General features: G+C 39.8%; 1 protein-coding gene across 3 annotated transcripts in view; it reads left to right on the forward strand.

The window, feature by feature from the left end:
- The first annotated feature begins 14,034 nt into the window (after nt 1-14,034).
- Nucleotides 14,035-15,890, forward strand: part of LOC127066242 (leucine-rich repeat and immunoglobulin-like domain containing-NOGO receptor-interacting protein 4) — a 241,189-nt gene continuing 239,333 nt past the window's right edge. The window contains exon 1 of one of the 3 annotated variants that reach the window (XM_050999722.1): nt 14,035-15,450. In XM_050999722.1, coding sequence (XP_050855679.1) covers nt 14,860-15,450 — 591 coding nt within the window. In that variant the 5' untranslated portion in view covers nt 14,035-14,859. The remainder of the gene's footprint in view (nt 15,451-15,890) is intronic. The other 2 variants (XM_050999723.1, XM_050999721.1) reach the window with 2 other exon arrangements.

Genomic DNA, 15,890 nt, shown 5'->3' on the forward strand with positions numbered 1-15,890 from the left:
CAGTTTATTAGAAATTTTTGCGAACTTTGATAGTTACCGATTTAATATTAATAATATTCTACAAGTTAAATTAATATTTAAAGAATAGTAGATTCCTTTAAACATTACACGGCTCGTAATTCGCGTTATACATAAAATATTTCAATTTTATATTTAGAGTAAAATTAAATCGCAAGTTTGAGGAGAAAATACGTAATAGATTAGATTGTTTTAATAACATTTAAACAATATACGAAATACATCAACTATGACTAATTGATATTTAAACAATGAAACATTTATTGAAACATTTCATAGCTCGAAACTCGCGTTAAGTACAAAATAATCTTGAATAGTTTCTTATATTTTGATTGATTTATTAGACCATAATAGAGTTATTTTGTAAAAACGTGTTAAGTATGATTATTTGGAATATTAAACATTTGAACGCGTTTTAAAATAGTTTTCGTATTTATTACTGAAGTCACCCATGGTTGAAGCGATAAGCGATGAACTACCTTATAAAAAATCTGTCTTATCGATAGAATTCACGTTTAAGAGAATCCAGTTATCACCGGTTGATATCGACGTTGTATAATATCAATGGAGATACATATCCAAAATTATTACAAAAGTTTATAACGTTTATCAATAACTACTATTCAACAGAGAGAAAAAAGTAAACGTAAGATTAAATAAAACGTAAGAAGAATATGAATATAATATACGAGAATGAACGTATTGTAAAATTGACGAAATATATATTACCACTCGTATAACTTGTATTATAATTTTTTATTTCATAAATTTCATTATCATATAATGTTTTCTTTTTACCGATTACCGATTACCTTTTACCATAGTAGCAAGCTTATAGTTTATGTATCGGAAGTTGTTACAGGAAATCAATTTATCACAGTAGGTAATACAGAATGATAAACAAAATTTCTGCTACGTATTCAATCGTATCCAGAGGTCGATAAACTCGATTCCTATTGTTATAAGATGATTAATTATTAAAATATTCGATCCTTGAACTCGATCGTCATAATTATTGATTAGATAACACAGACACAAATTATTTGAAAAACTATATTAATATGGATGAAATATGAGTATAGATAATTATATTGAATATTCGATGCTTGTTTTAATAAAACGTTAATAATGATTCGTCGCTCGTTCTATGTTTTAAGTTCATTAGCTCACGATCTATTGAAAATGAAAATGATATTTTTTTATTTCTCTTTCTTTTTTTTTATTTTTTCATTTCTTTCATTTCTATATTTTTTTATTCCTTTCTTTTTAAATGACAGCATCGCGTGGACCCACTCGGCAATTATTTTCAAGCATTTTCCGATATGACATCGAAAACGTAAAATTTCGTGATAGTAAAAGAGAGAGAGAGAGAAAGAAAGAAAGAGAGAGAAAAGGATTTTAGGTCTCATAAACGAGTGCTCGATTTGTTGATCGTTATTGAAACACAGAGAAAAGTTGACAAAGGATGACGGGTCTTTTGTGTTAACGGTAGAAACATTTCGATTCGATGTTTGTCACAGACTAAAGCCCACGTGTTTTATTCGAACGGAAGAAAGACACAATAAAAAGGAAGCAAACGCGAAAGTCCGTAAAACGATTCTTCGAAACTGAATCGAACAGAAAAAAAAAGATAGAAAGATACAGATAGATAGAGCGAAAGAGAGATAGATAGATAGATAGAGAGAGAGAAAGAGAAAGAAAGCAAGCAAGATCTAGATCGTCATCGAGCCTTCCGAATATCATTCTGAAACATCCAGTAATCGAACAGAAATGAAACTCATGCCCTGCCGAAAGGCATTTTAGAGAAGATACTCAAACTGCGATCCGCACTCTGATAACTTTCAAGTATATCTGCTATCCCAATAGGCAACAATATCGACAAGACTCTAGAGAACACGAGAGAAAGAGAGAGAAAGAGAGAGAGAGAGTGAATGAATGAGTGAGAGAAATAGAGAGAAGGAGAGAGAGAGAGAGAGAAGAAGAGCAAGAGAGAACGAGATTGTTTCCCCGGTATACCACCACTTTGGTATCTCGATAACGAAGTCAAATCGAGCGTAGAGTCACGCGACATCTTTTACTCGATCTACCCTTTCCTACGGATCACTGACTTTCCTAACAGCCCGTGTAAACATTCTACACCTACCAAGAAAATTTCTATTCGCACTTTTCCATCTTTCTCTCGATCACGTTACTACTCTTTGATAAGAGACAGAGAGAGAGAGAGAGAGAGAGAGAGAGAGAGATAAAAAAGAAATGGAAAGAAAGAAAATCTTGAAATAATATTTTTCCTTTCCGTTTCCTTTTAAAAGGAACATCTGCTGGAGATGTTGATGTTTTTAAACCTTTGCATACCACGTGTACTTACTTCGTCTATGTATACACAGGATCTTGGCTCGCCGTAACTAAGAAAAAAAAATAAAAAAAAAAGGAATGGAAAAGAGAAGAAAGATTCAAGGATACGTCGAAAAACAAAAGCTTGTCGAAACGCTTTCAAGAATATGTGTACGTCGCACCAGTCTCTTGCGGTCACTAATGCGACGAGCAAACACAGAGGCTGGTGCTCAAAGGACTCTTTTGGTAGCGCTCAACACACCTTTTGTTCTTCGTCCTTGTCGGACAAAGGTAGTTCCTTTGAATTCAGGTATACATCTTATATTTGAAAAGGTGAAATATAAAATGTGAAAAAGAAAAATCGGAAAGGAAGGAAATCTCTACCTTTTCAAATCGGATCGAATATCAATGAGAATATAAGTACTATCAATTATCGGATTAAAATATATACCCTATAATCTTTGTCCATTGTTTTTTTAGATTATTGTAACGAATGAAAATTGAATTTCTACACGTCGTGTGTCCGACAGCGACGAGCTTCGTCAAAGAATTTTAATTTTGTTTACGCTTTGAAAAGGTTACGATGGTTATTTATATTTTCATGTAAATCCAAGCTGCACAAACTGATTCAGACAGACGACAAAAACTCACCGAGTGTTATGGGAATAACGACGCGGAGCAGAATTTTCCTGATTACGTTGACCATCCATGTGGAAAAGAAAACGTTTCGAAGAACACTTTCGACGAATAGAAACTTTACGATCGAAATTAAATCAAAATTCAATTCTCCATTAAGCATTCGATCAACATATTTTCGTCTTATTTTTATCAAAAAAAAAAAAAAAAAAAGAAAGAATATAATTTCAACCTAAATCTCTTTAGAGATCAATCCGATTCGTTCATCGTACCGGATCTGTTAACGGAGTTTATCTTTTTATCTTTCTTTTATCTATCAGATATTACACGCAAGTCGTGGATGAATCACAATAGATCGATCACAACACACGAGCCAAATCCGGATAATATTTCAAGGATCTTGCGGTATCGTTTCTGGGATCATCGAGGTGCACGAATGGAAAAAAGAGAAAAAAGAAAGAAAGAACGACGGTTCTGGTTCCGTAGGATTTCAGGTATAAAAGGAAGAAGAGAAAGAGAGAGTGCGATTGAGAGAAAGAAAAAAGAAAAGAAAGAAATCGCACCTGGCACTTCTGCGGTCTCAGAACTCACGCCTCGAAGGTTCGTTTCTTCACAGGGTCCGAAGTTCTGCCCATCTAAAACTCAACTATGGTCGAATTGCTACAGCCGGTCGGGCATTCCTTTGAATCCAATGGAAAAGCACAGGTCGACTAGAATAACCGAAATCAGCGAGAAATCGTCCTGGTATACCGGGCCACCCCCTTTCCTCATTCGTCCTTCTTAGGATACCTACGAAAAACAGGCTTTTACCAAGCGTTCTATCTCGAGGTCATTGTTACTACTCGAGCTTGTACACCAGCCTCGAGCAAACGTAACTCGTCATTGTGTTGTCGAGTTTGTCGGAGGCGAAACTTTAAGGCCACGTCCCTTCTCGACGTGGTTTGACTTCTATCTCTCCCCTTCTTTACTCTCTTCCTCTCTTTCTCTCTTTCTCTGTCTTTCTCTCTCTTCGTCCTTCTTTTCTTTACTCGTAGATTCCTTTCAGTTTCATTGGACTTTAATGCCGATCGCATGGTGGTACCAGGTGTCACGTTTTGCCTTCTACAACGAATGTCCCCTATCGTCTCTCTGTCTGTCTCTTTCTCTTTACTTCCAACCTAAATCGTCTTTTCGAGTTTTATTTGAGGGTAAGAGAAAAATCGAACATAGGAGATTTGTCGTCGACCGGACGAACGAGCCAAAACGTTTTCAAAGTTCTCGTGCAGGACAAAATGTGACCGCATAAAATCGATCGATCGACGTGGAACTTCTTCCTTCGTGAATCTCTCTTTCTTTATCATACATATGTATATATGTATATGTAAAATCTACGTGTATATCAACACAGAATGGTTATCGGTAGGCGTACGCTCGCATTTGGGTCAGTTACTTTCTAAATCGATCTTTTAACCGTTTCATGGATATTAGGTGGGCGGTCTGCCCACTTCTACGTGCACAGGTTGCTCGATAAAAGCGAATTTTTATCGTGACTCGCCTTATGACAAATAAGCTCGTTCAACGAATGCAGTCTCTCTCTCTCTCTCTCTATATATATATATATATATATATATATATATATATGCATGTGTGTGTATGTGCGTGTGCGCGCGTCTATATATATATATACACGTACACAGCGAATTGCGATCAATCTTGGAAAATTCAATTTCGTCTTGCCTCACGAGAGAAAAACATAAAAAAAAGAAGAAAAGCAAAAAAAAAAAGAAAAGAAAGAAAAAAGGCTAGTGGCCGCTTAGACAAAGTGAAACAAAAATCGTTAAACGTCTACGCGAGTTATTTCGCTTCGTTATTCTCGCGGCGGAGGACAAGATTCGTAAAGCGAATTCGGTAACTGGAAACCATCTTCTTATTCTTATTCTTCCTTCTAATTCCTCTTTAACGTTTGTCGAGTGAAACGATTTTCTACTTCGAGACGTAGTTATCTATCGTACCCGGCCGCTTAATTATGCGCCCGCGTGAACCTTTGTAAAGTGTCCAGATGATCCATCCAAAATCCCATCTTTGTAATCCTATTTAATTATCCGTGGAAATTTAATTACATCTCTCGCGCCAGTCAAAATACGTACCTACTCTAATTAGAAACGAGAGATACGGAGGAGAAGGCCGAATCTCATCGCATAAGGGTTCCTCGTTAGAGGACATGCCGACTTCGTTGCGGGAATATAATGTAAATGCTTCATTAATTTCGCTGATTACAGGCCACGATGGATGTAAAAGAAAGAGAAGGAAGATAAAGACAGATAAAGATAGATAGATAGATAGATACATAAAGATAGAGAAAGAGAAAATATAAGAAAAAAAAAAGAAAAGAAATAAAGAGAGAGAGAGAGAGAGACGAAAGAAAGAAAGAAAAAAAAATGCCGTGTAGCGTCGTCTCGTTGCACCGGAAGCATGACTATCTCTTTCTCTCTCTCTCTCTTTCTCTCTCTCACTCTTACTACTTTCAAGCGTACTACCAGAGCAAATGACGAAGACAAGCATTCGTTAAGAGAGTTCGCTTTTCTTTCTTACTGCTCTTCAGAGCGAGTTACCCGGTAGTAAGGAACGTAGCAAGTAGGACGAGTAGTCGAGAAACGTGTCTCTGTGCGTGGGATATTCATTTTGCTCGGTTGGGAACGACTGTCCTCTCGAGGTATCTTTCTTTTTCTCTTCCTTTTTTTCATTTTTTCTTCATTTTCTCTCTTCCTCTCTCACGAATACACAAACACACACATATGTATATATTCGAGAATACTAATGACGCTAGGGGAAATGCACGAAAAATGTTCTTCCTCGGAATATTCGGTAAAAACCGACCGATGCATCCTCGATGCAGTTGGTAGTGGATACTACAGGTAAATCCTTTCCGCAGTTACCTGAAAGTTTGCCGGACCCGACTCGTTAGAAACCAAGGGAGAAAAGACCTAACAAACATTTCTATCCCAACAGATGAACTCTCAACTCATCGTATGAAAGACCGATGAGTCTAACGTTAGGGTCTAACGTTGAAATGACCTTAACGTCCGGCACGTATACATAAATTAGAAGAAATATTCCTCGGAGAAGTGAGATAAGAGTATTACATAGACACGTATTACAATTACGTAGACATCTTCGTTGAGAAATTTACACGACGTTGAAATATGATGTATAGGTATGTGTGTGTTTGAAAACGATAGGATAATTTTCTCTTCGCCTCCCAATGGCTTCAAACCCCATCTTCCTCCTTCTCCCTCCCTCCCACCCACCCTGACCTACCCCATCGCCTATCCTATACCTTCACCATACCTTCACACAGTGTTAGTTATATGGCGAATATACGGAAGCCGTTATGGCCGTAGGGGGAATACGATTGTTTCGCGATGGCATACGTAAAAGGGATGCCACGTACATACAAAGTACTCGGCACACGTTTCGCTCGGGCTTGTAACGATCTGCCAAATTGCACGATGTCGGAAAGCGGCCTGGAATACCTCCTGCGGTTATATAATAAGCTGGGGCCGCCTGAAATTAATTAACTGCTACATGAATTTTGACTAACAAAGGCCACACCACCGGGGTACATCCGTGCAATAGTTACGCTCGTTTCTGCGCTCTTCGAAAAGGGTTTGTAAATGAAGAGAGAAAGAAAAAGTAAACGAGAGAGAGAGAGAGAGACAAAGAGAGCGGAGATAGTAAAATACTGCTGATGATAACGATTCGTTTGATGATATTTTACCGCACTTTTCTCATTTATCCAAGGATGCAAGAGATCGCGTTTACACGTTGAATCGTTCCTCTTTATGTTACGAAAGTCTTTCCTGATGACTGTAAAGGAACGATGACGTTATAAGTAGATATACGAAAGGAGGAAGAGACAGATAAGAGAGAGAGAGAGAGAGAGGAAGAAATATAGAGAACGAGATGATTCGTCGAGGCTGACGAACCAAGCTAATTTCGCAACGTTTCTCCGAAAACATAGTCATCGTTCTCTAATTTGCACGGATATATCGGGTCGTCCGAGCGAAGTGTAATGTTGTTTGCTTTCTCTTCCTTTCCCTATCTCCTTCTATCTCATCTCTTCCTCCTTCTAGTTTTCGCCGTCGTTGTCCCGTAGGAGTTTAGATCGGTGTATTGTCGTTGGTAATAGAGCTATGTTCAAACGAGAAACTCGAATGAAGCTTTGGACCGTACAAAGACGCGATTAGCCATCATAAGGAATTAGCTTAGTCGTTGTTTATGGTTATGAACAGACACAAGAACTATCATCTATCGAACGTTAAGTATTACTACAACAAATTAGAAAATGTCAACTTGCTAAATACATAGATAACGAGAAGAGATATGTTCGTTCGATGGATATATAAGGATAAAACGACGATTAACCCTTCGAACAATAAATCATACATTTTCCTTATAACGTTATACTAAGTTTCATAAACGTTGTAGAAACTATAAGCTAGAATGTCCTTACTTCGTTCTGCAAACGTGCAAATGATCAAATAGTAACGAGTTAATAAAAACAAAACCAAACGTAAATAATACAACGTACTACTATTGCGTACATTTACTTACGTTCGTCCTACGATACGTACGCAGGTCACGGACTGATATTATTACATAAACATACATACGTATTTATCTTCGTACGTACTTAGATATGTTTACTCAAACAGTTAATCGAGCTGTCGTAAGAAACAATAGTAGTAAGCAGTAGACAAAAACTAGAGACTCTTCGAGCTCAGTTCGATGTTTAATTTTTCTTCTCTCTCTCTTTCTCTCTCTCTCTCTCTCTCTCTCTCTTTCTTTCTCTCTCGTTTCATATCTTTCTCTTTCTTTTAGTTTCTCTTCACAACTGCCGTATCCGCATTGGCTAAGTTTCGTTCGAGTAGAAGACTAAGTACGAAGTGTAAGCGGTCTTTAAAAGATGGGAACGAGAGAGAACGAGAGAGAGAGAGAGAGAAAATTCGAAGAGGAGGAAGCTTCGAAAGCTTCTCTCTTTCTATCTTTCCCAAGCTAGAAGCAAAACTGTCGAGAAATCTGATACGATTCTCGCGGTATCGCAAAAAACTTCACTCCTCGTGAACTTTTCCGCTGGCTTCGACGAGAAGATACTTTTCTATCATTTCAGCAAACCTTACTAGTTACAGACTTTGTAACGCGCGGAAGAAAGAAAAAGAAAAAAGATTGAATGAAGGCGTAGATTAGACACCCTATCGTTATCTACACCGCTTATTGTTCGAAGCTTTTGTGAAATTAATTGAAAAGCGAAGTCTGCCGTTATCGTTTCTCTCTCTCTCTTTTTTTTCTCTGTCCTTTTCCGTCTCTTTCTCTCTCTCTCTCTCTCTCTCTTTTTCCCTTTATTTTTTATTCTCTTTGATTCAAGAGAAAGAAAAGCAATCGAGAAAATAAATCGAAAGAAGAAAAGTACAGTGATAAGGAAGGAGAAAATTTGACGCGTTACTTTTCCTTGTAATTTTCTCGAAAGAGACGTTTTTCTTCGTATAATTGAAAAACTTGAAAACGTGTGGACGTGTTATGTACAAACGTAGTTACGTAGAAACGTATCTACGCAATTAGTAACGGATGGAGCTTGGCGAAAGATACATTGCCTGGAGAAAAATTATTTCTGTATGATTTCCTAAAAGAATTTCTTAAAAGCTTTCCTCTTCTAAACGCGTGTTCTTGCACCCGAGCGAAACGTGGTCAACTTTTAGACAGCGTAGCGAGGTCTGATAAAAAAATCTTAATGCAAAGAGTATCTCGGCTCAGTTTTTGCGTTGCATTCCAGTAGTATATTCATGAATTCTAGTAACGTCATAGTAGTCGACTAGAAAAATTGTAACCGAGGGAGAAAAAAGAAATCAACAAATTCGTGATAACAAATATTTTTATCAAAAATATAAAAGTCAAATAAATATTGTATATATATATACATATATATATAATATTACTATAAATATTATACAATATATATATATATATATATATATATATATATATATATATATATATATATATATATATATATATATATAATACCACTATAAACAGGTAATAATATCCGATAGATATCTATATTTGTTTATCGATAAAACAATCTAATTGATACTTGTCGAAAGTATAAAAGATAATAAAGGAAAAAATAAAAGAGGAGAGGAATCGGATCGAAAGGAACGTAAAAAGGAAAATAGCGTTCGACGAAGTATGTCATTTTCGTCGGTGGCTTTTTGATCGTTGAAGTCGAAGGAAAAAGGGGAGTGTAGGGGTGGGAGAGAAAAAGAGAAGGAACAAGTCGAAAGGGTGGTGGTGCCTATTGGTAAAAGGGAGATGGAGAAAGCGATTGTTTCCCGTCTCGATCGCGTCTACCCTCGATAGAACATGCGGTTTCTCGTGTGCACGTGCACAGCAACGTTATGACGTCCCAACAGACGCAAACTTTTCCTTTGCCATCGGATTTAAACCCTCTCTCTTCTCTCCTCGTTCTTTCTACGACCAAAACGTTTTCTATCCTCTTTTCTCTTCTTATATATATATATATATATATATATATTTTTTTCTCTCTCTCTCTCTCTCTTACACTCGTTCGCAAACCTGCAACTTTTACCGGATCTTCGACGGGATCGTTCTCGGGGATTAGAGTAAATTATTGCGAAGGAACTTTAGCCTGGCGCCTTTGCTAGCAACTACCACTACTACCACTACCACCATCGACATCACCACCAGCATCGCCAACACGATCACCACCGTCATAGTTTCCAGAATATCGCGCTAATTCTTCGCAAGCGATAAAGAATTTGCCGAAAAATTCATTTCCGCAATTGTAGAAAATTCCTAAGGTTAAGTCGATCGTTCTCTTCTTTCGAGTTATTCGAAATAATACAGTAATATTTGTATGTGATATATGTATGTATCGCGATTCGATCGAGTCATTTAGTAAAAAGATTTGTCAAACGTAAACCATAGATTTGGTTTATCTCTCTTTCTCTGATAAATAATTACGAGCGATTTTGCTTTAGCGAATTACAGGATGAAGTGGTTTCTCGTAACAATGCAAACCGATTGGTCGCCTTCTTCCACTGAGCCGATAAATCTTGCGAAGCGACAAAAAGCAAGATAGATAGAGATAGAGAAATAGAGAAAGAGAAAGAGAAAGAGAGAAAGAGAGAGAGAAAGAGAGAACATCGTTCGATTTAGAAACATTCTTTTATCGGGGAATCGAGATCGTAGGATCGATTGGTACCTCCTTATCGCGCGTTTTATCGAGAAATCGAAGGAAACGAAACAGAGTGAAATCCGTAGGAAATCAGAGCGGTAACTCGAAATGTATGTCCCTGTATGTGTGTCCATGCGTTTGTGTGTGTCTGTGGTGGTCATCGTCGAAAGTAAGGAGAGAGGAGGAAAGAGGAAAGAAAGAGAGCGATTACGCGAAAAAGGACGTTGATAATCCTGTGGCACGGTACTAAGAATGTCGTGGTGGAATCGAAGAAGATCTTGGTCCTTCGTGTTTCTAGGATGCACACATACATATCTACGTGTAGATAGATAGATAGATAGATAGATAGATAGATAGATAGATAGATAGATACATATATACCATAGGTATATAGGTATATCCATATATCGATCGGGTCGATAGGATAAATCGAGCGTACGCCGTGCGCAAATCCAATTTTACGAGGCTCGATCCCAAGGGTGGTGTGTGCCAGGGTGACTGGATAGATAGAGAGAGAGAGAGAGAGAGAGAGAGAGAGAGAGAGGGTTGGACATACATACATGGGAAGAGGGATGGAGGTGCATCAGGACGTCGAACGACGCCACGCGATGCGCCGGCATGACGGAGCTCGAATTCCGGAGGGAAACGCGAGCTTTTGCCCGACTTAGCCGCTTGCCCGTTCCTGCCAGCTATCCTATCCTATCCTCCTATCCTTCTATCCTTCCATCCTCCTTCATCTCTTTCTCCTCCTCCTCTTCCTCCTCCTCTTTCTCCTCCTCCTCCTCCTTCTCCTTCTCTTCCTCTTCCTCCGCCACCCTTTCCTTTTCCGTCGTTGAGATGATGCTGGCGCTGGTTCTGGCGCTGGTGTTGGTATTGCCGATGGTACTAGTGTTGGTATTGATGCTGCTGCTGCCGTTGCTGCTGGTAGTAGTGATGGTGATGGTGGTGCTGATGTCGAAGGGCGAGCTCGAGATACGCTCCAAGGCACGAGACTCACAGCCGAATTTCCTCGCTGGACTTTGCTATAACCATCTCCACCCTCTTCAACTGTTACCCCCTGACACCACACCACACACCGTCAATCCCATCTTCCATCCCTTACTCCGTAACGGGGAATGTTTCGGAAACATCGTGCCACGAGAACCTTTCATCGATATCTCACGACCCGTTAAAATGGCCCGGAGAAAACCGAGCCTCTTGCCTCTCTCTCTCTCTCTCTCTCTCTCTCTCTCTCTCTCTCTCTCTCTCTCTCGTCTCTCTCTCTTTCTATATATATATATATATATATATATATATTTCTCTTGACCTCACTTTTCCTTGCTAAAACGAATGCTTATTTTCTCTTTCTCTCTCTCTCTCTCTCGCTTTTTCTCTGTCTCTATTTCTGTCTCTTTCTTTCTTTTTCTTTCCTGCTGTCACGTAGGGTTGCTTTGCGGTATTGAGTCTATTAATATGTCCGTTTTTACTCGGCATTGTATTTCATTCGCCAACATTGGAAACATTCAACTAAGGAGAACCCCGTTCTCATTCGAGCGAATATCGGGGAAGATGGGAATGATACCGAGCGAGAAATGTATTACGATGAGAGCTCTAATGAACGTACGTTTTTCTGAATCTTCACTCGTTATTTCCCTTCCTTTTTTTTTTCTTTTTTTTATCTTTTTGTTTCTTTTTAAGGACGATTTCTAAATAACTCGGTAGCATCGAACGGACCATCGATGAGAACGGAAACGCGTATCGATTTGACCTACGTGCATCGACGACGAGGCAAAGTTACGAAGCAATTTGCAAAAGTGCTTCGAAAGAACCAGAGTATGGGTGAGAGAAAAAGAGAGAGAGAGAGAGAGAGAGAGACGGGAAATACCGCGTGCGCAAATGCGTTTTAAGAAAACGTCAGGACTTTAAATCAACGTTCGATCTACGATTTCGATATTTTTGGCGAGAACTCCCTTTCGTCGCTTTACTCGATCGAGCGTATCTTCCTAACCTTAGGAACGGTTCAACGACCTTCGAAAAATATATTATCGCCGTTAGAAGCCCAAATCTCGAGCGTAACTACCACACTTCCACCCCTTAATTCCGTCGTAAGCGCATCGCCCGTCTCCGAAGCGTTGACCTCGAGGAAGAAGATACCTACCCTCGACTACGTTGGACTCGGGGGTGTTCGGTGAGAGCGTGGGACAAGAGGGGGAGGGGGAGGGAGGCGTGGTCACAAAGTCGTGGGATTCGCAAAGATTCCAAGGATGAGAGAGGAGAGAAGGATGGAAAGGGAAGAGCGATAAGAAGCGAGACGAAGTGCCTGGAGGGTGAAAATAATAAGAAAAAAAAAAGGAAACACAAAAACGAAAGAAAAAAAAGAAATATCCCGAGCAAGGATGGACAATAGCGGTGATAATGAACTGGCGAACAGCTAGTAAAAGGATGATAATAATTTAATCATTTTCGTTCGGGGAGAAAAAAAGAAGAAAAAATTGACGAGAAAAGTATTATCGGCGTACTATTTCGTGAAAAACACTCGAGTCTTACGACATAAAAGGGAAAGAATTTCGATTTTTCGTCACTCGGTCGTCAAAGAAATAAATCTCTAGATAGAATCGGTCGTTTCGAGTGGCGCGGTAGTTAAGAAGAAGAGAGTAAAAAGGAAAGAAAAAAGAAAAAGGAAAGAGGAAGGGAAAACGGAATAAACGATAAAAGCATTGAGAACGTTAGTTGGGTAAAAATAAAAAATAAAAAAAGAAAAGAAAAGAATAAAAAAACATAAAAAAAGAAAGAAAAAAGAAAGAAAGAAAGAAAAAAGAGAAATAAGAAGAAAGATCGTAAAGTAAATAGAGTTCGAAAAGAAGAGAAACGGGTAGTACTCGTAAAAGTTCAATTTCCTTCGCGAAAATTTTAAGCGTGCTCCCGTTCGTACGAAACCAGAGCGTTTTCATTTGTTAGAAACCACGTTGCGCTGTTTCAGCCAAGAAATCGGACATAATAAAGGAAGAAAATGGGAAATCGTGTAATAGAGGGCGGTAACGTGGATGAAACTTATCGCTGAGAACGTATCTAGTACTCGTGTGACACGCGAAGATAATTTTTGAAAACGGATGGTTCGAGCGACGTGGCCCGTTTAAAAATTGTACCACTGGAATCGTCGATCGACGACGAATTGCAGTTGCAACCTGGAAAGCCCGCCGAAGGTGCCGGAGATGTTTTCTCGAGGGTTGGGGAATAGGGGATGGGGCCAACCTACTACCCACTCTCTCTCTCTCTCTCTCTCTCTCTCTCTCTCTCTCTGTCTCTCTGCATAGACGGGACAACGGACAAGCGAGTTTCAAGAGTGCGTGTCTCGTACGTGTGCATTCGGTTTCTAGTAGTTGCGACGGACGATGCGCGAGCGCCTCGGTGACGAGCGCAGATCGATGGAAGGATTCGAGCTTTCTTGCGTTTCTTCCATCGATCTTTATCAGGAAAATTCGATAGGTTCGGACGGTGAGAAAAAAGAATGAATCAAAGATTATACGAATGATTATCGTTTCGATGATAAAAGATCGTTCGAAAATATCGCATATCGTATAGGAAGAAGAATTTGTTTTGTTCGAGTTCAATTCGTAGCCTTTCCTAGGTCTCTCGGTGTTCTTGCGTCTACGCGAGTGCGAGCGAGAGAGAAGGAGGAAGGAGGAGAGAGAGAGAAAGAGAGAGAGAGAGAGAGAAAGAGAGAGAGAGAGAAGGAGAGAATAGTACGCCTTGAAACGGCACGGGGGCGCTTCGATCGTCGGTGGCGTGGCGCCACCGAGTTTCAGTTTTTCGTCGCGCCGCTGAGAGACGTCGCTGCGAGAGGTCGAGCGCGTACCGAGCGACAGTTTGCCCTCCGTATCACGGCGAGGAGGACGTGCGTCTGTCTGTTTCGTCGTTCGTCCGTTCTCTTTCTCTGTATTTCGTCCTCGCCTTTTATATATACACTTTTTGTCGTCTCGCGTTTATTTCTCACAAATCGTGTCACGTTTTTCTTATCGAGTGCGCGATCTTCTAGGTAACGTTGGTATCTACGCATTTTCTCGTCGATCGTCGTCGGCAATATATCCGTGTTTTTTTCGAAGTGTCAAAGTGAAAAATTATTGAGAGAATAAGATAGAGAATAAAAAAAAAGGAGGAAGAAATAAAATAAAGCGAAGGAAGAGGGGGAAGAAGAGAGGACGAAGAAGTAGAAGGAAGGAGAAGGGGAGAATCGTCGTAGTAGGTAATAGCAAGGAGGACACGCACAAACGCATCGTACGCACGCACGCATAACATAACATATATATATATATATACATACATACGTACATACATATATGCGTCTTCTTCGTGACTTTGAGAAGACGACGAATATCATCATCTCGGTTGAAGAAGCTCAAGGTTTTATTGGTCGCGCGACGAGGAATGCTCGCGCGCGAATACGAGCGAGCGTGCGTCTCGACTCCGAAAGAAAAAGTGATAGAAGAAGAGAAGGAGGAGGAAGAAGAGGAAGAAGAAGAGAGGAGGAAAAAGGAGCAACAGCAACAAGAGCAACAAGAACAACAGCAACAACAGGAACAAGAGCTAGAGCAACATCAACTGCTGCAGCATCAGCCGGTGGTAGGAGTTGTAGATAGACAGAAGCGAGGCGTCGCGACGCGATGATCACATCGGCCGTCGGCGTCGCGACGCGCGATACTATGGAGAGGTGGTGTGCCATGCTCGCCAGAACGACGTCGACGACGACAACAACAGCAGCAGCAGCAGCAGCAACGACGACGACGACGACACCAACGACGACGACGACGACGACGATACCGACGACGATGACGATGACGACAGCAACGGCAACGACGACGACGGGGACAACGACAATGACGACAATGACGACGACGAGAACGAGAAGGATTGCACGCCGCGACGAATCCTTTATATCTTCATCTTCCTCGTGTTACGACGATGATAATAATGATCAACGATTTCTTCGAGACGCTTCGAAGATGACGAGTTATGTGTACGAGATCATTAGTGAAACTCCATTCGTGAAGGTGGATAATAATACTACTACTACTACTACTGCTACTACTATTACTACTACTACTACTACTACTAGTACTACTACTATTACTGCTACTACTACTACTACTACTACTAATGCTAATGCTAATGCCAATGCTAATGCTAATGCTATTACTTCGATTGGCTTGGATGAGAACAGTGACGTCATCGAACACATCGCACCTGTCATTCCGGTAAGTGTACTACTATTATTCTTTCTCGCCTCTGTTTTTCTATCGAAAACAACAACAACGTGCTCTACGTACTCTACGTACGTACGTACTTACGTACTTACTTACTTACTTACTTACTTACCATATGCATTTTCAACGATCGATTCGCATACACGCGCGACGATAGTAATACGATCGTCAATAATTTCCCTTGAAATTTGTCTGAGCCAACGACGACGTTAAATCGTCTCTTTATCTCTCGACGATCCTTCCCAATTGGTCACGCCGATACCTCGACTTCTAATTCGTTTTTTCTTTTTTTTTTTCCTTTTTTTTTTCTTTTTCCTTTATTCACTTGATTCTTTTTCTTCTTCTTCTTTTTTTTTTCCTTTTATTTATTTATTTATTTATTTTTTTACGTCCACCGTTATACCTTCTTACCCTTTCAGAAGATCTATCTC

This window comes from Vespula vulgaris, chromosome 9 (assembly GCF_905475345.1).
Source record: "Vespula vulgaris chromosome 9, iyVesVulg1.1, whole genome shotgun sequence".
In the NCBI taxonomy this organism is placed as follows: Eukaryota; Metazoa; Arthropoda; class Insecta; order Hymenoptera; family Vespidae; genus Vespula; species Vespula vulgaris.